The sequence below is a fragment of the Periplaneta americana genome, chromosome 15, assembly GCF_040183065.1.
Source record: "Periplaneta americana isolate PAMFEO1 chromosome 15, P.americana_PAMFEO1_priV1, whole genome shotgun sequence".
NCBI classification, from domain to species: Eukaryota; Metazoa; Arthropoda; class Insecta; order Blattodea; family Blattidae; genus Periplaneta; species Periplaneta americana.
Window position 1 is genome coordinate 40,927,445 of NC_091131.1, and position 24,033 is coordinate 40,951,477.

The 24,033-nt window shown below is 35.5% G+C and overlaps 1 protein-coding gene across 4 annotated transcripts in view; it reads right to left on the reverse strand.

Annotated features, from left to right (window-relative positions):
- LOC138714812 (uncharacterized) overlaps positions 1 to 24,033 on the reverse strand; it is a 480,985-nt gene that overhangs the window by 89,165 nt on the left and 367,787 nt on the right. For 2 of the 4 annotated variants that reach the window (XM_069846967.1, XM_069846968.1), the window contains one exon: positions 5,486 to 8,467. In XM_069846967.1, the coding sequence (XP_069703068.1) occupies positions 5,486 to 8,467 (2,982 nt within the window). Of the gene's footprint in view, positions 1 to 5,485; positions 10,201 to 24,033 lie in introns of all 4 variants that reach the window. The other 2 variants (XM_069846965.1, XM_069846966.1) reach the window with 1 other exon arrangement.

Consider the following 24,033-nt stretch of genomic DNA (forward strand, 5'->3'; position numbering starts at 1 on the left):
CCGGCCGAAAAATATGAAATGATTTCTGCCTGTCGCTCAAGATAACTTAACGTAAACAAAAGAAATAAATACTGTACGTTATCGATCAGAGGATAAACGGATATTCTCTACTATCTAAAATAGAAACTACCCTTGGTCTGTCATCAACTCATCAGGCACGGCTATCATAATGTCAGTCATCTCAAAGGACCCAATGTCTCTAAAAGTTGTTTATGAAAATGTTCTACATTAATAGTGATTACTAGACTTCGTCGAATTGCCACACGCAGCATGCAATCAGGTTGCCGATGTACGGTAGTATAGAGGAGATGAGCGGCCGCCCGGTCTCGTAGTATAAGCAGTTCATGTTAAGAGTTGTGACTGGTCCAAATAGATAGAGCAGCTACAGCTAATGTATACCTATGTAAGCACTTGTTTTTGCTTTACTGTGGTTGGAATAGTCAAAGCTTAACATTTGTTCAGTGCGACAAAAATTCAATCAAACATGCTACAATGAGAGTGTTGCTGTTCCAAATAATTCCCCCTGGAATACCCTTACCCCCGCAGCCAGTCTTGACACGGTGGGGTACGTGGTTGGATCCTGTTAATTATTATGCAGAACATTACGGCAAAATAATGGAGGTAATTGATGCATTAGATAGCACAGACAGTTCCGCTGTTGCAGCTGTAAAATCATTGCCTTCCGAACAGCTATTGGAAGATATTCTGTTCATTGATTCTAATTTTAAAATCGTGTCCAAAAGCATCATCCTGTTAGAATCGTCTAAACTACAACTCTCAGAAGCCCTTAATATAGTGGATAAAGTATCACAAACCGTTATCGAAAATAACAATTCACTAATTTCAGAAAAAGTGAAATGTAAGTTAAGAAACATTATTGCTAAAAATTCTGCCTATTCACAACTTCGTATTATAAATGATGTACCATTAGGTCACGACAAGACGTCTGAAGTTGGTGTACTAAAAAGTAGTGACTTCCCGTTCTTCAAATATGCACCTACTACATCGTGTGATGTTGAACGTACATTTTCCCAATATAAAAACTGTTTGAGTGACCATCGGAGGAGGTTACTTTGCAGTCGTTCAAAATGTACGTAACTCTTCACTGCAATGCACTTATTCAAGGATGATGTATCTTACATTAAATTTTAAGAGTTAATATATCTCACTACAAAATAATTGTGTATTTACATGTTTAGACATATCCTACTTCAATGATCATTCATTATATTTCTTGAATGCAGGGTACAGGTTTTATTGTAACCGCAGTATACTGCTCACTGTTTACATCAGATGCATACTCAATCCGTTGCACGTCCCCTTCTCATACAGTCTATACTGTGCGCAGTGCGCAGTAAACTTTGCGATTCTCGTGGCAATTCCACGAAGTCTAGTGATTACCAATCTGGAGACCAATCTTTTCTAAGAAGAGTGAAAGATATTTTCGACCGAAGAGGCATAAAGTAGTTATGAAAAAATATGTGAATTCCAAACTAAAATTTCTGACTACAATATTTGATATACATTACCTACTTATGCCTTTTAGACAACCCGAAAGTTCATTGCCGCCCTCACATAATCCCGCCATCGGTCCCTATCCTGAGCAAGATTAATCCGGTCTGTACCATCACATCCCACCTACCTCAAATCCATTTTAATATTATCCTCCCATCTACGTCTCGGCCTCTCCAAAGGTCTTTTTTACTCCGGCTTCCCAACTAACACTCTAAACGGATTTCTGGATTCGTCCATACGTGCTACATGCAGATTGTGTGAACATATTTTATCCGAGTTGGTTTGATAATGGATACTTATCCATCGTCATATCACCATGGTAATGGCATTCATTACCGCACTGAGTGCGATATGTAAAAGATTACCGCACTGAGTGGGGTAATGGCATTCATTACCGCACTGGTAAACATGTACATATTGCACTCAGTCAACGATCGTATCATGAACGCATTAAACGCATTATTAAATAAACGCGGACAAAATATTGTATGCAACTCGTGGGATGAGCATAATGATCGCTCTCAGGTAATTACAGAACTCGGCTTACGCCTCGTTCTTGCAAAACACATTTGAGCGGTAATGATGCTCATATCCCACTAATTGCATAAATAACTATTATATTATTATGTAAACATATTTTATATTGTTGAACTATTAAGTTTAAATTAGCCGCTTAAAGATTTACATTTCAGACGTTACGCAGAGATGATTTTCTAAGTAAAAAATTCGGGAACATAATTTCCCTGGCACTTATTTTGGCGTTCAGCAAATTAAATTTATAAAAAGCCATATTTCTACTATAATATAGCGGTTGCTCCTAATGTGCTGGGGTGCTGCAGCACATTGCTGATTTAAGCAAAAAATACACAAAAACATGTTTTCTGTTACGAATAGGGCTATGCATTATAACGATGCAGCTACGTAACACAAGGCAAATTATTTCAGTATTCTGCTCTGTGACCGTTGCGGAAGCCAGTGCCAGTGTTGCCAACCTGTTTAGACTAAAAATCCCCAAAATTCCTATTTTCCCCCCTAGATTCCAATAAAAATCTCTAATTTCAAATATAATTTCAGCTTAAGGTTAAATAGTAATCTTTATTAATATGAATTATAAAAACAAATACGACACAATTAAACGGCCAACATAAGTATTTAATGGAATATTTTTGCACTCATTGGTACTTGTAAAGTACTATTATCCGAGGGAAACTTGCAAGTTTCTCCTAATCTACCTCCCCGCACTATTTTTTTTTTAATTATGAATTATTAATATCTTCTTATACAATAATGTAACTTTTCATATGAAGGCTTATTTGATTTAGTTTAAAGGGAAGATAAATTTAATTTTGAGCAGATTCTCAATCGACTGGGAATCGATCTACACATTGAAACAAATCTATCCTTTTCTTACTTAATCTTAAATACATAATTTGCTTAAATCACAAAATCACTCCATCGTAATCTCCATCCACTTCACCTGAAGGTCTGAGTAGTAACAAACTCATCCTATACAGTTTCCCCTGTAAGGAAGTTCAGTTAAATAATACACTCATACAGCTGCCTTATTCTATGAGAAAAAGCTAAGAGCAAAGAAACTGTGGAAGAACCGTCATATAATCTCTAGTGATACTTTTTCTTCTCTTGTAACAATGAGGAATATCATAAAAATGGATAGCCAGATTTTTATTATTGTTAAGGAATATAAATTATAAGAAAATATTTAAGTCAAATTTGTAATATATACAAATTAAAATAGAAGATGAAATAAAAGAAAGATTTTTATTTGAAAGATAACATAAAAATTTCCCTAGAAAACAATTGAAGGCATTATTACAAAAAAACCGTCAAAATTGCTATTTTTTCAGGAGCACAATGAAAGTAAATAGAACAACACATGTCAACTGTTTCCGTACAATTGTTTTTTTTTTTATCCTTGTGGCTATTGCACCTGACATGTGTCATTTTTGGAGTCTATAAACATTTGAAATAGTAGCAAATGTGTCCTTAACTCAATTTCATTAAAAATGACTAGGGCTGTTTTTGTAATAATGTCTTTAATTAATTTAGGATAAATTATCACTATATCCTCAGATTACACTCAAATTTCTTGAACTAGGGATAAATCTCTAGGGTTGGTAACACTGACTGGTACTGTTTGAAAATGCGAATAATCTGTATATGCACATGCGCTCGCCTTTTGATTTACAAATACAGTAGTTCCCTAATTTCATTACTATACTTCCTGTACAGACGTTATACATAAAGGCATTTTCTCGAATCTCTCGTCACTTCGTTATTGAAAACAATGCCTAATAAATAATGAATCTGTGACGGATCATATGCCGTTCTTATTATAAATGTAATAGTTCTATATGGTTGTGTAGAGACAGCGCAAAGGATAGCTGGAGAATGTAAATAAGTCGCAGTCTGTTTCACCCTCCACCTATGTGCCAACCATACGGGGAGGTTAAGAGCATGTGACCCTACGTGAATTTACATTGCGCAACAATCCATTGCGCCGAGTGTACATGTCCTCAAACAGCCCAACATACGCCCACCCTAGTCATTCTTGATATTTCTATTGTACGTCCAGTAAAGAAAACATTTAAAAATTATACCAACGAAGTTTAACAATTTACGTAGTGTAAACTTATGAAGATATAATGAAGGTAGTGAAGCGATGATTATCTTCTTCTATAAGTGCCTCTCAATAAACTGCGATACAACATTATCTGCTTCGTTCCAGAATGTTTGTTTCATAAAACTCACTAACAATATTAATGATAATATTAAATCTATCTGTCTGTATATGTGTCTAGCTAGCTATCTGTCCATCCATCCATCCATCCGTCCCTCCGTCTATCTATCTATCTATCTATCTATCTATCTATCTATCTATCTATCTATCTATCTATCTATCTATCTATCTATCTATCTATCTATCTATCTATCTATCTATCTATCTATCTATCTATCTATCTATCTATCTATCTATCTATCTATCTATCTATCTATCTATCTATCTATCTATCTATCTATCTATCTATCTATCTATCTATCTATCTATCTATCTATCTATCTATCTATCTATCTATCTATCTATCTATCTATCTATCTATCTATCTATCTATCTATCTATCTATCTATCTATCTATCTATCTATCTATCTACCTACCTACCTACCTATCTACCTACCTACCTACCTACCTACCTACCTACCTATCTATCTATCTATCTATCTATCTATCTATCTATCTATCTATCTATCTATCTATCTATCTATCTATCTATCTATCTACCTACCTATGAGAGGAAGACTAATGAAGTGCTATGTGTGGAGTGTGGCATTGTATAGGACAGAAACATGAACATTACGACGAAGTGAAGAGAAAGCATTTGAAATATGGATATGGAGAAGAATGGAGCGTGTAAAGTGGACAGAATAAGAAATGAAGTTATGTTGGAAAGAGTGGGTGAAGAAAGATTGATGCTGAAACTGACCAGGAAGAGGAAAAGGAATTGGTTGGATCACTGGCTGAGAATAAACTGCCTACTGAAGGATGCACTGGAAGGAATGGTGAACGGGAGAAGAGTTCGGGGCGGAATAAGATATCAGATGAGAGACGACATAGGAAGACAGAAAATAAGAAAGATTGGAGAAAGCTGGGTTTGCAGTGAAAGACTTGCCCTGGGGCAAAACACTAAATGAATGTTGTTTAGTCAACAGTCCGAAGACACCACAAGTGACACCAATAAGGAATCACTCATGAGGCAACTAATCTAGGAGATTACGGGTAATATCACAAAAAAGTTAAAGTCAGACTTAAGTAATGTTTGGAATGTAGCTCTTTAATTTGTTTTAAATGTATTTAAAGACATGCGTCGTTCTCCGTGAAAATATAAGCTGCTAATAAACAGAACACATGCATATTAATACTGATGGTTTTCATGCAGTTTGTAGATATCATACCTGGCTTCCTGTTCAGAGTCTTCCTTCGTTTTTTCTTCGTATGCCCCTCGTCACCGGAGTCTCTGCATTCGCTCTCCTGGGCCCCGGTCTGCTGCGGTTGCTCCTCCTCAGCATCAGGTGTCGCGCTGCGAGGTGATTTTCTGGATTCCGCAGAATCATTTTTCAACTCCGACACGTCGGAAGCTATCCTTTTCCTACTACTGGACGCACTATCATCTTCCACATCACTATTGTCTGATTTTTTTGCACGCTCGGCCACCGGGTGCTCCGGGGCATTTGCATTCGATTCCTCCAGATCGATAGTCAGACTGCCAGGACTGGGGGTGTCGGGTTCAAGTTCGATGTTTGTGATTGTCCTTTCAGATTTGGACACACTTGAAGACGGCAATTCCGGATATTGACTTTTACTCTGTCCCAAATCAGGTGGGTTAAGCTTCTTGAATTTGTAACGCCATGGAACTGGTGTGTTTTGTGGTGGAAAAGCTGTGGATACTTTGAACATCTGAATGCTATCATGTCGAAAATTCTTTCGTGAATACCTCTGTTTTCTGGGTACAAGTAATTTCTTTGTGGTTTTAACGTTATCCCCTGAGCCATGTATATTTGATGCTTGGTTCATGTCGTTATTGTTACCTTTTACATCCGATGTTGAGTCAGAAGTTGACTTTTTCCTCTTCTTTGTCTTCGTAGGCGAGGCAGAACTTCCGTCTGTCAGATACACGGTCTCGCAGTCTTTTTCGCTGTCAGTCGTGAGCTCATCTTCTTCATGTGTTTTACTATCTGAATGCAACTTGCTTTTAGCTGCCGAAGAGTTGGCCTCTGTACAGGCGTTTTTAGGTAATTTATCAGTCTCTTCCTCTCTAACATCTTGATTTTTTTGGCCTTTCTCTTCTTTCAAATCTCCACTATTAGACTGGTTTTTTGAATTAGGAACATTCTTAAGGAACACGTGTTTATCTTTTTCAAGTTCTTTCGAATGGCGTCTGCCATCTGCTCCATTAGCCCAGAGAGTAGATTCTTTCACCTTCTCAGAAAATGCATCTTTTGAAGAATTCTCAGTCAGAGACTTAAGTGTTTGAGAATCTTTGGTGGACACATATTTGTCTTTGTGTAAAGATATTTTGTTGGCTTCTTTGTGTGTAACGTCATCTGCAGAAGTGCTCGCAAACACACTCGATATCCCAATGAGGCCGACGTCTTTCCTTACACTCGAAGAAAGTTCTGCATCTTCTACAGAGTCCTCTAGAACACCAGACTTATTATAGTTGTTAGGCCGTGATAAAGACGAAGATTTCTTGGTCAAATAGAACTCATGTCTACGAGGGGAGAGAATATTGTTTGATGTATTTGTGGCAGTGGTACCAATATTTTCAGACTTCTTCTGTGAATACTTATTTCGTGACTGTTCGCTCATAACTCTGTTAACTGTACTAGAATACTTGGGAACATCCGTCGACGTTGTTAACTTATGTTCGTGAATTATTGGTGAATTTAATGATTTAGGATTGTGTATGGACTCCACTGCAGAAGATGAATTTGACATTTCCGAAATAATTTTGCAGTCATCTTCAAGAGGTGGAGCTGCAGTTTTAGAAGCATTTCTGGAATCATCTGCAAAGGACGAAGCTTTCTTCTGACCACCTCCAAGATACGAATTTATAAGTTTAGAAAGGCTTCTATGACGACTCTCAAAAGATGAGTTTAAAGATTGAGAGACGTTTTTGTGACGGTCTTCAATAGACGAAATTGGGAGTTTGTGAAGATAAGGCTTACGAACATTCTTGTGTCTGTCTTCAATACATGAATTTGAAGATTTAATAACATTTCTTCTATCGTCTTGAGTAGATGAATTTGAAGGGTTATGAGCGTTTGTGGAGCAGTCTTCTCGAGATGAATTTGTAGGTGTAGGAACATTTTTGTGCCGGTCTTCAAACTTTGTACCGTCTTGAAGAGATGTTTCTGAGTGTCTACAAATAATTATGCGATCGTCTACGAAAGTTTGAGCTGAACGTTTGGGAAAGATTTTGGGATCTATTTCAGGGAATGGATGTGGAGTGTTGTCAGTACCTTCGGAACTGTCTTTCATGACTGAATTTAAAACTTTATTCTCTCTCTCATTATCTAACTCAATTGGCACAATATGAGCAGGTACAGCAGTTTTTCTTACATAAAGTTTCTCATGGGGTGCTTTTTCATCTACGTTACTAACAGTCACGTTATGTCTTACATCTGTTGAATTTGAAGCGATTACATTAGAGTTCGATTTTGGCACATCTTTACCTTTATTCAAGATCTGCGTTTGAGCTCCGGAGGCCAAAGAATAAGTGCTCACTATAGTTGGCATTGGCAATTCATCATTAGTTGCAACTGAATGACCTGCCTTTTCATTAAGAACGTGTCCACTTAACCTCTCATTATCTTTGGCCTTAGTTTTCCCGCATACTGAAGGAAGTTCGACTGTATCTTCATCTTCTAAAGAGGGAATGATATTCAAATCTTCTGGTGGATCGATGTTGGATTCACTTTCTTTATTGTCAGAAGCAGATTCCTGTTCATTTTCATTATCGCTAGACTTTTCCTCCTTTACTTCTGGATTCATTTGAACAAAATAACACGAAAAGTCTTTTTCAGACTCATTACTGTCATCCGATTGAGTTACGTCTATAGTAATTTTATACCTCGGTCCCTCGTCCTTCCCTATTTCCTCGTCCTTTCCTGTTTGCTTGTCCTTTCCTGTTTGCTTGTTCTTCCCTGATTTGTCCACAGCGAGCACCAAATTTCTAATATAAACTTGTTTGCAGTATCGCTCGTACTCTTCTTTGCTCATAGCCCTTTCCGCTTCACTAGACCATCTCCTTCGATCTTGCCTCACCGCTTTCTTCTTCTTCCTTGCCAATTGGTCCGGTTCCGAATGCCGCCTCTTGTCAATAAGTTTTGCCTTGTTTGGTGAAGGACACACAAGCATCTGTTGTTCAGTTTCATCTGCAACAGAAGAACCAGAATTAATATCTGGGTTTCTGTGCGCACTGAGGGCTACAACAGTTCCAGAACTAACAGAGTTTGCGTGAACATTCTCATTCGCCATACATGCAAGTGGCTGTTGTACAGTTATTTCCGTGCAGTTACTAACATATGTGTCATTTTGCTGTGCAGATATTTCTGTGCAATTACTATCAGACAAATCTCTCCCTCTTACAAATACTTCCGTACCGGTATTTTCCATGCATGTACTTCTATTGTTAACAATTTCTTCTCCCTGATCTATTGAAAGTTTTACACTATTAGTTTTTACACATCCATTGCCGACAAAACTTTCTGTCAATCGTTTCGACACTATTGTGCTATATGAATTCTGATACCTGTTGCTGACAGACTCGTCTCTTTGTCCTACCGGAAATTCTGCAGAGACCGAATCTGTATTGATATCGTTGTCATTTTGGTGTAAAAAGAGATTGGAGGAATTCATCACTTCCCCAGAAATAATACTCTCCTCTCGCTGTGTAACCGAACTTGCCACAATGTAGACGTTCCCACTGACTTCAACATCTTTTTGTGACATTGGTCTATCACTCAGTTTTTTGTTGATGACGTCACCGCTATCGGAATCACTTAACTGTATGCATAAATCTTCACACTGTAATTCGTGAGATTCTTCCATTGACACAGATAAGTCTCTGATGTTTCCACTGCTACCGTAAAATTCAGTGCCTTGTAAAGATATGTCACTAATAAGAGAATATTTGTTGTTACAAAAGACATCCGTGTTTCGTCTCGCCACTCCTGAAGAAACCGTGTACAAATTTTCCACTCCTCCCTGCATCGAAGTGTTCTCCTCGGTATTGGAAGGTGAATCCATTTCCGCGTCACTAATGTCTTCATAAACAGGTTGCCATTGAAACTCATTCCTGCTATTTGAACTACACTGGCTATCGACAGAAGTTCTCTCTTTATTTTCCGTACCAATAGTAATGTTTCTATTTGACAAATAGGTTTGAGCGCATTTCCTGTAAAGATATCTTTTGGAGCGACATCGGGAAGAATTGTTGCTTTCTCCTTCGCTATGGGTATCAGCAACATCTTCAGTTTCAACGGGAAGTAACACATCGTCCGACGAATTTCGTCGTTTCACTTTTCTCTCCGGTGGGACAACGTGAAAACTTCCATTTCTTGTAGGTATAAACCCACCACGCCTGCTCATCTCGTCTTCAAGACGTTCTAATCGTACAGTCAAATCTCCAGGTTTTGTGATATTACGAGAGGGAGACAAAACCGAAGAAGACACGAAATGGTCTCCAGGTACAGTTTGTTCTTCTTCCTCAATGCTTCTCTGCAAATTCAACTCGTTCTGCCTCGCTCTACGACAGGCCAAGTTTCGGAGTAATCTGATGGAACTTTCTGTGTTAGAAACGCTGCGATTATTCTCTCTCACATCTCTGGAAGCGTTAAAGTTTTCATCGCTGCTTCTATCTATACCCGATGATGATCCGACATCAGCATTTAACGAACCAAGAACCATAGTTTTGGATTTCGAAACAGTAAAGAATTCTATTTCATTTGGAGCGTGTGCAACAATATTTTCTTGACCTTTGTCGACATAAACCATCGCTGAACATCTCGCTTTGACAATGGATGTTTATTTTAGTTCCATTCTTATCTTGACATTATCACATCCTCTTAGAGAGTCCAAGAGTTAGGTGACTGTTAGTCAATGAGTCCTGAAATCACATCAAACATGCATTACTATTACTACAGTGTAGTGAAAGCTATTCATTGTGCAGAAACAAGGTCACTTCGTTACACAACATAAAACTTCATCAAATGGTTGATACTAGCTCAAGATTTTAGGAAGTTATACATTAATTATACTACATACTTCAGATAAACAGTCTTGTGAGATGCACATGACATGCCAGTGAACCGTAAAGCACTTCGCTTTTCGAGGAATACTAATCTGGCAGTGAATGTTAATTTCATTATTAATATATCCATCAACCAATCAATAATTTCTTTTTAAATATCATCCAATTATTATTGTTCCAACGTAAATTTTATTTCACCATGTAACTCCATCTCTTAAAGTTTTAAATGATTGTGTAACTGTAACGAAACGCGGTACAGATGCGAAAGAGCCACCAAATTAAATAAAAAAATCCCAATTTTTACTGTGTATTGACTGAAGACTGATGTGGGTTCCTGTGATAGCCCGGCAAACAAGCAATGCTCCAATTCCTGTCACTCACTACCAAGAATATCAGGAGTGACAGATGAGATAACTTCTCTGATTCGCTCTTTCAAATGGCTAATATCGTTAATGAATACACTGTATAGCCTACCATTTAACCCGTTAGTAAACAGCCTAGAGAAGTGAGGTCCGGAGAGTGTGGTGGGCATAGTTTTCATTCGCTATAGCTTGGCAAGATAGACCTGACCCTTATAAAGCGCATGAGCTAATATCACGTAGATGCAGCCTGTTAACAGACACCGCGAATCACGTCAATATATTGTTGTCTGCAGACATATTTCATCGCTTAAGTCCGTCCCAGTAATATAACTTGATTATTACAGAGTAGAAGACAGGTTATGTTCATTCTCAGGTCCTGAGTATAACCGATAATAATTCAGGATACGCATTTCGTTCGGAGGATACAAATAAATGTACAATTGAATTCGTTTATATACTAGTTTCATTATTACAAATTGCGTTTAATTATAGTAAATAAAGTGGAGTGATGTTTTATGTGGTCAGTAGCGTGCGATATAAATAATATGCAATCAATATCAACATTTGTGAGAGGGAGACTTTGACCTATTAACGGACAGCCCAATAATTGAAATCTCGGTAGCACCAATTTTCGCCACTTGCACTCCATGGTCGTCTCCGCCCAAGACGTTCTTTGAATTGCCGCATGTATTACCGATACACTGCGGAGCAACAAACCTGGGGGGGGGGAGGTTAAGATTTACCGCCCTAAAAATTCAGAGGGGTAGTATAGATTTTACGGGATTCGGGAAACTCGGCGCAATTTATTTGTCACATTTGAAATTCGTCACACAATAAATTATAATTCGTAACAATTACGATTCGTCACACAATAAATTATAATTCCTAACAAGTACGATTCGTCACACAAATTATAATTCGTAACAATTACGACTCGTCACAATTACAATTTGTAACAATCACGATTCTTCACATAATTAAAGTTTTATCTATTTATATTATATGTTACAATTATTAGCAAAATAAGTACATATATTTAAAAAAATTAAGTAAAAAGATTGCGATTCGTAACAGTTATAGCGGGTTCACTGAAATTAGTAAACATTTTGCCAGACGTTGAAACTTCCGTAACGAGTTAATTCTTTTCCATTTGAACCTCCATCATAAACGTTACACGTTAAAAATATCTTCAGTCTACAATTTCTATAAAATGTTGTATGCCCATAGCTTTTAAATTACAAACTTCCAGCGTCTCCACTAAAAGCAAGGCGTTTCTTCCAGACTCAATATAATGTTCTGTTTCTGGCACAAAGTGAAACGCGAAGGTCCAAAGGCGTCAAAAATAGGGTTGCCAACCGTCCGAAATTTTTCCGGATTGTCAGGAATTCAGTCCTTTATGTAGGAAAAAAACTGAATTGTTTTCAGGACGCTTAATGTCCGGGGTTTTGTTCATTGCAATATTATCTGAAATTTCATACTGATATTAATTCATTATTAGAGATCCGACGTAGTTTGCAATGGCTACGAAAGACATTTTATAATTATGCAATATACGTTTTGATGAATAGAAGCAAAGAGTTTGTATTATAAGCTCTTTGAATAGAACACAGAAGCGAGTTCGTGGCGCTCATTGGTGACATGGCTTGGTAGTAAATCAGTATTTGAATAATCTGAGTGATTTTGAAGCTGACATTTGGTAGGTTATGTTAAGAAGTAATCCTTATTTTTATTGTACACAGAGAGACAGATAATCTGATTTTACTTGCTTTTAGGCTTTTTGGCCATTTGTAAAAATGTAAAAAAAATATTGAGAAAAAACCTTGCATTATTAAGAAGGATTCGGCATTGTTTGCTTAGTGGTATGGCAATAAGTTTCGAGGGTATTAAACAGATTATTTTCACACGCCTAGACTTGAACGGCGCAGTACCGAACGCACTGGCAGAGAGCTGAAGATAAGCGAGCGTTGGGCCATCATTTTACTCCTGTGTTTATGAAAACCTGTGATAAAGCTAACACAGCCATGACTGCTAGACAACACATCACGTGTTTGTCTCCTGGCCTTGCTTGTCTTCCGTCTCACAGTCAGCTGATTAGTTCACGCGCACACTATTTATTTTCTTTATTTCATATTTTCAATACTTTATCCACATGCCATCAGTAAAAAATATGTGTTTATTTGTACTTTCAATGCGGAATCTAACTATATATTTTTAAAATATTTTTTCCTTGGCAAAGGCGTCTTAATGAGGAAAATCTAAATTTCTCCATTTCCATAAAAAGTAAGAAAATCTGTTTATATGTCAATATAAACTTTAATTTCTCAGCATCAAAATAAACCATAATTTTGATCATTGGGTGAAAGGGTTTCGGAGCTACAACAGTTTAAAATTGCTAATTTTATGAAAATACGATAAATTTAAATATTTTAAATTTAAACACTATGAAGTTCTGATGCCTCAAACTTTGCACAAAGCATTGTTTCACAATATTCTCTACGTATACAGAAAAAGTTTCATTGTATTTAGAAATTGTAAGGTCAATTTTCTTTATATTCCGGTCGATTTGAGATGGAATAGCTCGTATATATGTATCTGATGTCAACATTTACATCCATGTAATGTGGACCTCACAATTTTTGTATCCGGTGCCACAATTATATTGATTATTGGTATACCTTTTGTAGAGGCTCTTATAATTTGCCTTTAGACCCCATTTAAATTGATCAATATTCCCACCTTTAAAACCTAACAACTTAATTTAGATCATTCAAAATTGACACTTTTACGACTCTGTTCTTGATTTTCAGTACACTTATATCGAACACACACTGTTTCTAATAATACTTGTTACAAAAACACACTACACCATTCCCCAATAAGTTCGTTATTATGTCCGTTTCTTGGGTACATTTCATTTTCAGATCTCACTAATTTTCTACATATTATACTTCACTATCCTAGCTAGCCTCCCCACCAGACTCCTCACCTATTTTCATTATCTCCATCGTTTTACTTAATTTCTATTACACTTCTCTATTTCATTCAAAATTGACACTTTTAACAGTCTGTTCTTGATTTTCAGTTCACTTAGACTATATCGAACACACTGTTTCTAATAATACTTGTTACTAAAACATATTACATCAGAGGGCTATTAACTATTTGCAAAATGGCTTGATTACTATTCTTCACTTGTCAAGAAAATCATTTCTTTAAACCTTAATGATACTTCCACATTCAGTGTCCTTACTGAAATTGTGAATATATTGCATGTTAATATAGAAATGGATTTTAAAAATGGTGATGCTGAACACATACATGCTCTTCCAATTAGCAATGCTCAAGTGGAGCGAGATTTTAAAAAAATGAAGAATCTCTGAACTGACGAGAGGAACCGGATGAGGCCAAAGCTTGTAAAATCAGAACTCTTACTGAAAACGAACTTTAATATGTCATGTAGAGAATATTTTAATTATATTTCAACAAACAAAGAGCTAATAAACAAAAACAAAGGAAGCAACAAGTATTCTTCCGAACAATGTTAATGTAGTGAATGTATGTATAGCCTACTTATCAACCGCTGTGTTTTTCAATGTGTACAGACTTATGGCATGTTCTTTAATATAGGGCTACACCGCTACAACCAAATAATAACACGAAGGCAATTCTAATTGATTAATTGAGCGTCAAAATACAAAACTCATGGGTAAGCAATCGAAAGGGCCTATCTTCCTCAGAATGGACCAATGCTTTAAAAATGTCAAGCAATATTTCGGCGGTTCGCGCAATACCGGGCAGAACTCTAAGCACAACCCGCTGCCGTCATCCAGATTGTAGTGAGCTTGAAACACTTGGACACGTGCTTGGACAATGCCCTAAAGGCGAGCTGCTGATCAATGCTAGACATCATCGTGTACGACATGCTTTGGCGACATCGTTAAAAACTTTAAATTGGGAAATTCACAAGGAAGTACATTGTGTATCATCAGATGGGTCTTTTAGACGGGCAGACATTATTGCTATTAACGGACGCTTAAAACGAGCTCTTGTTCTTGACCCTACTATCCGTTTCGAAAGAAACCTAAATCAGACCACCGAACTTGATATTGAGAAGAAGTCTATATATGAACCTTATCTGCAGTATCTTTCTCAAAAGTACAACGTCCCTCTTAAATAATGGTCTGTCATTGGTTTGCTGTTTGGCAGTAGAGGTTCAATTACAAAATTCACATGGAATTATCTTAAGGAACTTCACATTCCTTTTGATTCTGTAATGTCTATTCTTATAAATATTATCAAGGATTCTCTTCAAATATTACATCATCATCTCTATTTCAATTAATCCACTTATATTTGCCGTCAACAATTAATTTTCTTTTTTCTTTAATGTATCACATTACATTATATTGTACATGTCTACTGAATTCAGAACCCTTGTGGTTACTCAAATTCTTTGAGCTGATGTCTATAACTTATATATATATATATATATATATATATATATATATATATATATATATGTATACAGACGTGGACAAATTATTAACAAAATTGACGATTTTTATGATAATTCTGTGTACAAAATTGGACTTTTCAGTTTAGACTACAATTGACAATTTTCATATTTCTATCATTACAGTAGACAGAAATATGCAAAAATGTAAACTGTAGTTTAAATTGAAGAGCTTAATTTTGTAAAAATATATAATAAAAATCTTCAATTTTGTTAATAATTTGTAAATTAGCAAAAATGTCAACTACAGTCTAAATTGAAGAGTCAAATTTTGTAAAACTATAAAATAAAAATCTTCAGTTTTGCTAATAATTTGGAAATATCCAAAATGTCAACTGTATTCCAAATTGAAGAATCGAATTTTGTAAAAATATATAATAAAAACCTTCAGTTTTGATAATAATTTGTAAATATGCAAAAATATCAAATGTAGTCAAAATTGATGAGTTAAATTTTCTAAAAATATACAATACAAATCTTCAATTTTGCTAATAATTTGGAAATACACAAAAATGTTTCTGTAGTCTAAATTGAAGAATCATATTTTGTAAAAATATATAATAAAAATCTTCACTTTTGCTAATAATTTGTCCACGTCTGTATGTATATATATATATATATATATATATATATATATATATATATATATATATCAACCCCCATCACGAAGGTAATTCCAATTGATTAATTGAGCGCCAAAATACAAGTGTATTTACAATGAAATTCATTATAGTTTATGTGCTTTTTTATTTCTTTCTATGTCCTGAATTTCCGTCCTCTAGAGTTGGCAATCCTAGTCAAAAAGTTGGTCAGGGTTTCTCTAGGTTAATGATTGCGGAAACGATGGTAATTGTGCGTTGAATTTTGGGCGCACATGTGGTTTCTTACACTGAAATAAAGCGTTGTATTTCCATAGAAGCATGAAGTTTCGTAGATCGATCATTTTTATTGATTTGAAGCAAGTTGTGCAATGGGCACTTATTTGTTTATGTACCACGTAGGCCTATGTGCTAATATACAACACGCAATGGCGTACACAACAATTCTGATATACTGTGCAATGCAAACTATAAAAAAGTCCAATCTTACACAGGTGACACAACACATTTCCGAAGTTGACGCGTAATTTCTTACACATTTTTACGAATTTCACAGCAATTTATGTTGCGTATGATATTGCATTAATTTGGTATTTATTGTTCAAGAGACATAAGTAGAGACGGGTATTTATGAAGATTGCGAAAATCACGACATAATAGATATACAGGGACATAATTTTATTTTTACTTCAATTTTTATTGTACCTGAGTTTTTGAATGTACTTCACTCCCACCCCTTCTACTAAGGAAGTTCCAACTCCACACAGAACCAAGACCGCAGATAGTAAGCAGTACTGAGTTACTGAGTATAGTACGTTCCAGAAATATGTTCGCGTTTTCCAGTGACGAAAGAGCTTTCAATATTGAATCATATTTTCGCACAGGTACTGTCCGTTTGCCTACGTCGCATCCCGATTTCCCCCACCTGCTTCTGCTCGCCCCTCTGTAATAGCTGGGCTGTCTTAGCTCTTTTCTGAAAACATTAATTTCTCTTAGGAATTGGAAGTTTACGCAATATTATACAGCTGTTTAATTTAACTTAAATAAAAGGGCCTCGTTAAGTAATTAACTGTCACGTGATTTCCTCCCTTTCTACAATCCTGCGGCATAACCACTTGGACGGACAGTAGATAGCATGTCTGAGTAATTTTATATTTTCGGGTCGGGCAGAAGTGAAGATTGAATTTACAGTACGTAGAGTAGGTACAGACTTATTTCAACATGAGTTACTAGTACGAAGGACGAAACTGGCAATTGGAATTAGATGCAATAGTCTATAGTGCGATAATATGCACAAAAGAACTGAAGCCTGTATCGAAATGAACGGCCACCATTTTCAAAATTGTGTTTAAATATTCATATTATGATTATTTTTCAATTTAACTTCTTTCTCTAAAGCCTATTGTACGCTAATGTGCTGTAGACAGTATAATATACACTGCATAATGAATACGTTCGCATGGATAACTCACTTCGTGAGTAAAAACACTTATTCTTAATACAGTACTGTACTTTGATTAAAGAAAAACCTAATGAAAATTATCAAACTCAAAATCGCGATATTTCCTAGTTTACGTAAATGGATGAACTACTTTTCTTCCTTCCTATACCTAGTAGAGTGATTTGTGTTTTACGTCAGTATCATCGAACTCCAGTCTTGGAGGGGGGAGCAAGCGGTGTTTCCGGTTCTCTAAAGGTATAGACAGGTTAATATTAAAAATGTTAGTAAAAATAAAATGATGTCCCTGTACAATATATATTTTACTAATCTTTACGAATTAAGTGATTCTGATTATTAATATGCCGATAAAACAATCACGACAAATCGCGAAATAGAGTTCTGATAGCGAAATATGAACACATTCGCGGATTGTTACTATTGCTTCGTTTTATAGCGAATTTCATATTCTGAGTTTTTTTTTCACTTGAATTTGTTATCCAAGCAGGCTACATTACATGGTATTCCAGGTGTTCTGATTACATTAGTGAAGTCAAAAGACGGAGAATTCAACATTGCACTAATAATTTGAAAGTGTTAATTTGAGGGCTAGAAGTTTTTTGTTCCCCCCCCCCCCCGTTTTTAATGAATGTGTTTTAAATATAGTCTCAATCCAACAAATATTGTCTATTGGCCATACCGCACCTTTACCAGAATCCAACGAACCTTTAATGTTCATTATTTGGAAAGCAATATTCATACAGAGTTAATACCCCAATTCCCAAAATAATTGTTTTTACATTTCCATTAATCTCCGCCATGAGTACAAATCAATTTCAAATAATCTCCGCAGACACCAATATTAAAAAAACACAAATGATAAAATTAATCTCCATAAATACCTGCCCTTGGACATAAAATTAATTTTCTTTTTAAGGACTGCTCACTATTATTATTATTATTATTATTATTATTATTATTATTATTATTATTATTATTATTATTATTATTATTGGTGTATTACTCGATTCTAAATTATACTTTCACGATCATGTTCAATATATTTATAATCATTCAATAAGAATGCTTGGTTTAATAAGGTCTATAACTTATCTTTTTCTACTCCAGAGTCTCTATTAATTCTATAGTTTACTTTGGTTCGATCTAAACTTGAATATGCATCTGTAGCCTGGAATTCCATTACTTCAACTGATTCGGTTAAATTGGAAAATATTAAAAGAAAATGTATTACCTTATGTGCTTTTCGATTTATACCCAATTCCACTGACTTTAACTATGAGATTACCTGTTAATATTTTAACTGTTGTAGCCTTTATTCTAGACGTCAAAATCTTGATTATCAATTTCTTTTGCAAAGTTATCAAGGGTGATATTGATTGTGAGTCTATCATAAACAACATCAGCCTTCGTATTCCTACAAAAGGTTTAAGATTTAAAAAAAAAAAAATTTATAACAGAAATTAAAAATCACTTTCTCCAGTCTGTAGATGCATAAAATATGCCTATTTGCATGGGCACAATTTATATCCTTTTAAGGTATATTTTCGTTTTGATTATTAGTATTTACTGTTCTTGTTCTCAATTTTATTTATGTATGTTTTTGTTTATTTAAGATGTTACTTATTTTGTTTTTGCACCTTTTTATCTTCTGTTTGAGTATTGTGATGAACTATAATTGGCCTCTGGCTGTTGTTCAGCACACAAATATTACTTACTTACTTACTTACAAATGGCTTTTAAGGAACCCGAAGGTTCATTGCCGCCCTCACATAAGCCCGCCATCGGTCCCTATCCTGTGCAAGATTACTCCAGTATCTATCATCATATCCCACCTCCCTCAAATCCATTTTAATATTATCCTCCCATCTACGTCTCGACCTCCCTAAAGGTCTTTTTTTCTCCGGTCTCCCAACTAACACTCTACTGTATATGCATTTCTGGATTCGCCCATACGTGCTACATGTCCTGCCCATCTCAAACGTCTGGATTTAATGTTCCTTATTATGTCAGGTGAAGAATACAATGCGTGCAGTTCTGCATTGTGTAACTTTCTCCATTCTCCTGTAACTTCATCCCTCTTAGCCTCAAATATTTTCCTAAGCACCTTATTCTCAAACACCCTTAACCTATGTTCCTCTCTCAGAGTGAGAGTCCAAGTTTCACAACCATACAGAAGAACCGGTAATATAACTGTTTTATAAATTCTAACTTTCAGATTTTTGGACAGCAGACTGGATGATAAGAGCTTCTCAACCGAATAATAACAGGCATTTCCCATATTTATTCTGCGTTTAATTTCCTCCTGAGTGTCATTTATATTTGTTACTGTTGCTCCAAGATATTTGAATTTTTCCACCTCTTCGAAGGATAAATCTCCAATTTTTATATTTCCATTTCGTACAATATTCTGGTCACGAGACATAATCATATACTTTGTCTTTTCGGGATTTACTTCCAAACCGATCGCTTTACTTGCTTCAAGTAAAATTTCCGTGTTTTCCCTAATCGTTTGTGTATTTTCTCCTAACATATTCACGTCATCCGCATAGACAAGAAGCTGATGTAACCCGTTCAATTCCAAACCCTGCCTGTTATCCTGAACTTTCCTAATGGCATATTCTAAAGCGAAGTTAAAAAGTAAAGGTGATAGTGCATCTCCCTGCTTTAGCCCGCAGTGAATTGGAAAAGCATCAGACAGAAACTGACCTATACGGACTCTGCTGTATGTTTCACTGGGACACATTTTAATTAATCGAACTAGTTTCTTGGGAATACCAAATTCAATAAGAATATCATATAATACTTCCCTCTTAACCGAGTCATATGCCTTTTTGAAGTCTATGAATAACTGATGTACTGTACCCTTATACTCCCATTTTTTCTCCAATATCTGTCGAATACAAAAAATCTGATTAATAGTCGATCTATTACGCCGAAAACCACACTGATGATCCCCAATAATTTCATCTACGTACGGAGTTAATCTTCTCAAAAGGATATTGGACAAAATTTTGTACGACGTCAACAAAAGTGATATTCCTCGAAAGTTACCACAGTTGGTTTTGTCCCCCTTTTTTAAAATAGGTACAATTATGGACTCCTTCCATTGTTCTGGTACAATTTCCTTTTCCCAAATAGCAAGTACAAGTTTATAAATTTCGCTATATAATGCACTGCCACCCTCTTGTATTAATTAATAATAAATAAATAATAAATAAATAAAAATTATTATTATTATTATTATTATTATTATTATTATTATTATTATTATTATTAGTCTATCCTATTGTTAATCAACAGTTAAAAGCATTGTTAGTTTCTTTAATAAATAATTTGAGGCCAGGGCAGCATTTTATATGAATCATAAGGTGTCCCCAAACTTTCTGGCAACACTGTATCTCTATATGCGAAAAAGACAGGTGACAGAAAATAATAATACTGAATATTTCGTTATACTGGCGTTCGTTATAACGACATTTTACTGTACCAAGTTTCTTGGAAAAACGTAACACATCGTTGGGAAAAGTGCAAACCCGTAAAGATTGACAGTGAAGCTTGAGCTCGCTGATAGTGCCCCAGAATTGACAGGCCAACGCAGCTCACCTGGTGCTTGTTGCTGTGTCTGGGGAGAGATCACACAGCAGAGTGGTTGCTATGGGGAGCACGCCCCACCGCCTGTTGCGCAGACGACGGCGATCGAAGAAACAAAACGATGGGAGGGGAGAAGACAAGATACGATTAAAACAAGTATACATAATATCCAATCAGGAAGTGCGCTGCTTCACCTTGTCTGTCCGCCCGTGCTATGAAGATAACGTACGGAACAAAACCAGTCTCGCCCTCGTGCCACACTGTATTCCAGCCAGAAAGAGTGAACCTAAATTCAACCGACAATCTTCCGGGAGTTGTAGAGGCCACCAAACTAAACGATGAGAGTTAGGAAACCAATTATTAACGAGATACAGGGCGTTAATTACTTTTATCTGAAGATTAATATTATTCATCACCTTACTTTTAACTTGTAATTGAACGGGTTACATCAGCTTCTTGTCTATGCGGATGACGTGAACATGTTAGGAGAAAGTCCACAAACGATTAGGGAAAACACGGAAATTCTACTTGAAGCAAGTAAAGCGATAGAGTTGGAAGTAAATCCCGAAAAGACTAAGTATATGATTATGTCTCGTGACCAGAATATTGTACGAAATGGAAATATAGAAATTGGAGATTTATCCTTCGAAGAGGTGGAAAAATTCAAATATCTTGGAGCAACAGAACAAATATAAATGATACTCAGGAGGAAATTAAACGCAGAATAAATATGGGAAATGCCTGTTATTATTCGGTTGAGAAGCTTTTGTCATCTAATCTGCTGTCAAAAAATCTGAAAGTTAGAATTTATAAAACAGTTATATTACCGGTTGTTCTATATGGTTGTGAAGCTTGGACTCTCACTTTGAGAGAGGAACAGAGATTAAGGGTATTTTAGAATAAGGTTCTTAGGAAAATATTTGGGGCTAAGAGGGATGAAGTTACAGGAGAATGGAGAAAGTTACACAACGCAGAGCTGCACGCATTATATTCTTCACCTGACATAATTAGGAACATTAAATCCAGACGCTTGAGATGGGCAGGGCATGTAGCACGTATGGGCGAATCCAGAAATGCATATAGAGTGTTAATTGGGAGGCCGGCAGGAAAAAGACCTTTGGGGAGGCCGAGACGTAGATGGGAAGATAATATTAAAATGGATTTGAGGGAGGTGGGATATGATGGTAGAGACTGGATTAATCTTGCTCAGGATAGGGATCAATGGCGGGCTTATGTGAGGGCGGCAATGAACCTCCGGGTTCCTTAAAAGCCAATAAGTAAGTAAGTAAGTAATATGGATATACCCATACAGTAGACTCTCCTAAGTTCGACTGAACAGAATTGAAAGTTCAGTCCAATAAGAGTAGTGGGTGTGGCAGATGAAATGAATACAAATTCTTATTGGTTATCCATCAACGAATACAGTACTGTACTTGCATTTCCTGCCCGCCCCGAGACTTGTGTATACGCTTCTAGTGCCACAGTAGGTTTCGACAGTTCCGTCTCACAAACGGCACAAATGTCAAATAGAAAAAGAAGAGTTCCTTGATTTAAAATCAGTGATTAAATATGGATGTCCTAATAAAAAAAAATATATTTTGTTTAAAGTATCGCTACAAGACACAGAACCAATTCCCATCCAAATGGCAAACCCATTTCTTAGTGCCCGTATAAGGGCGTGTCTAATTCTCTTACGTAAGCGGTCGAACTATGGGATGTCGAACTTAAGAGCTTATTTTAAGGGAATCCAGATGTGAGTTTTCTACATTTTCAACATAATTATATTTTTTATTTATTCTTCCCTGAAAATATCAAAGATATCTCAACAACTTTTTTTTTTATAAATTTACCATAGTGTACTGAATAACTGTTGAAAAGTACATTTGAATTGGTTAAAGAGTTCGATCAAAATAAAAATCTTAATTCTGGATAAAAATAATAAAACAACGCTGCATTGAAGTATCAATATCTCTTAACAAGGGAGAATTTCTCATTTCCTTGTATCAAGAATGAAAATAAAGTTGTATTATACCTAAAAATTACTACTACTGGGTTAATTTTACACGAAAAATTAGTTAATAAAAGTTTATTATTCTAAATTAATCAATTTAATCAATAAAATTATTTCTGGAATGCACGGTTTTGGACCTACTTTACATGAAATTGGCAAAAAATGAAGATACTATCACTCTTAAATGTCATGCAAATTTTTTTTGGTTTTTGAGATACTGTTATTTTAATGTTTGTGTAGATTTTTATCCAGAATTAAGATTTTTATTGTGAACAAACTATTTAACGAATTTCAATGTACTTTTCGATATTTATTTGATATACTATGGTAAATTAACATGAAAATTGTCAACAAGATATATGCCATATTTCCAGAGAAAAAATAAATAAGAAATGAAGGTTTCAGAGCCATATTTTGGCCAAGCGCCATTTATTAAAAACGGATAAAGTAAGGGTTAAAGTTAAGTGAATACCATAGTTTAATGAAGATTGGCATATCATTTAGTTTTAATGTGTATACTTTATATTACTTGCTACACGTTTCCATTGAATTATGGTAATAACTTCATTTTAACCCTTGTTTTCTACGGTTTTAGTAAATGGCGCTTGGCCCACTATGGTTCTGAACCCTTCAAATATTGGTTGAAAATGTCGCAAAATCGCGTTTGGGTCCCCTTAACAAACCATAATTAGTTTTAAAAAATCAAGTTAATACTGTAGAATTTTACGCAAAAAAAGAAACAAGAAAAAAAAATTAACGCATGGATGTAATTGCATAAACATCTAACAGAAACAAATTACTGCAGAAATAGTAACATAGCTGTCCTTGATAAGAAATTATTGCCTTAAATTAACTCAAGAACAAAAACGAATTTACCTACAGTTCCCCAATTTTTAAAATTGAAATTTTTTAATAACCTGTTCTTTAAACCAATGTTGTCCGGATTGTTAAGTAATTTTAATACGAAATCCTTTACAGAATTATTTAACATTAAGCATTTTAAAAAATTCTGCGTGTGAAAATTTCGAGAGTGAGATAACTGTTCTATGCTGTTCAACAACCCTAACACTTCCTGCATTCTTAGCAATTTGCATTTTAAATACATTTTTTGAAGAGTACAGGGAAAAACAATCAAAGTCACAGTTCTCATAGAG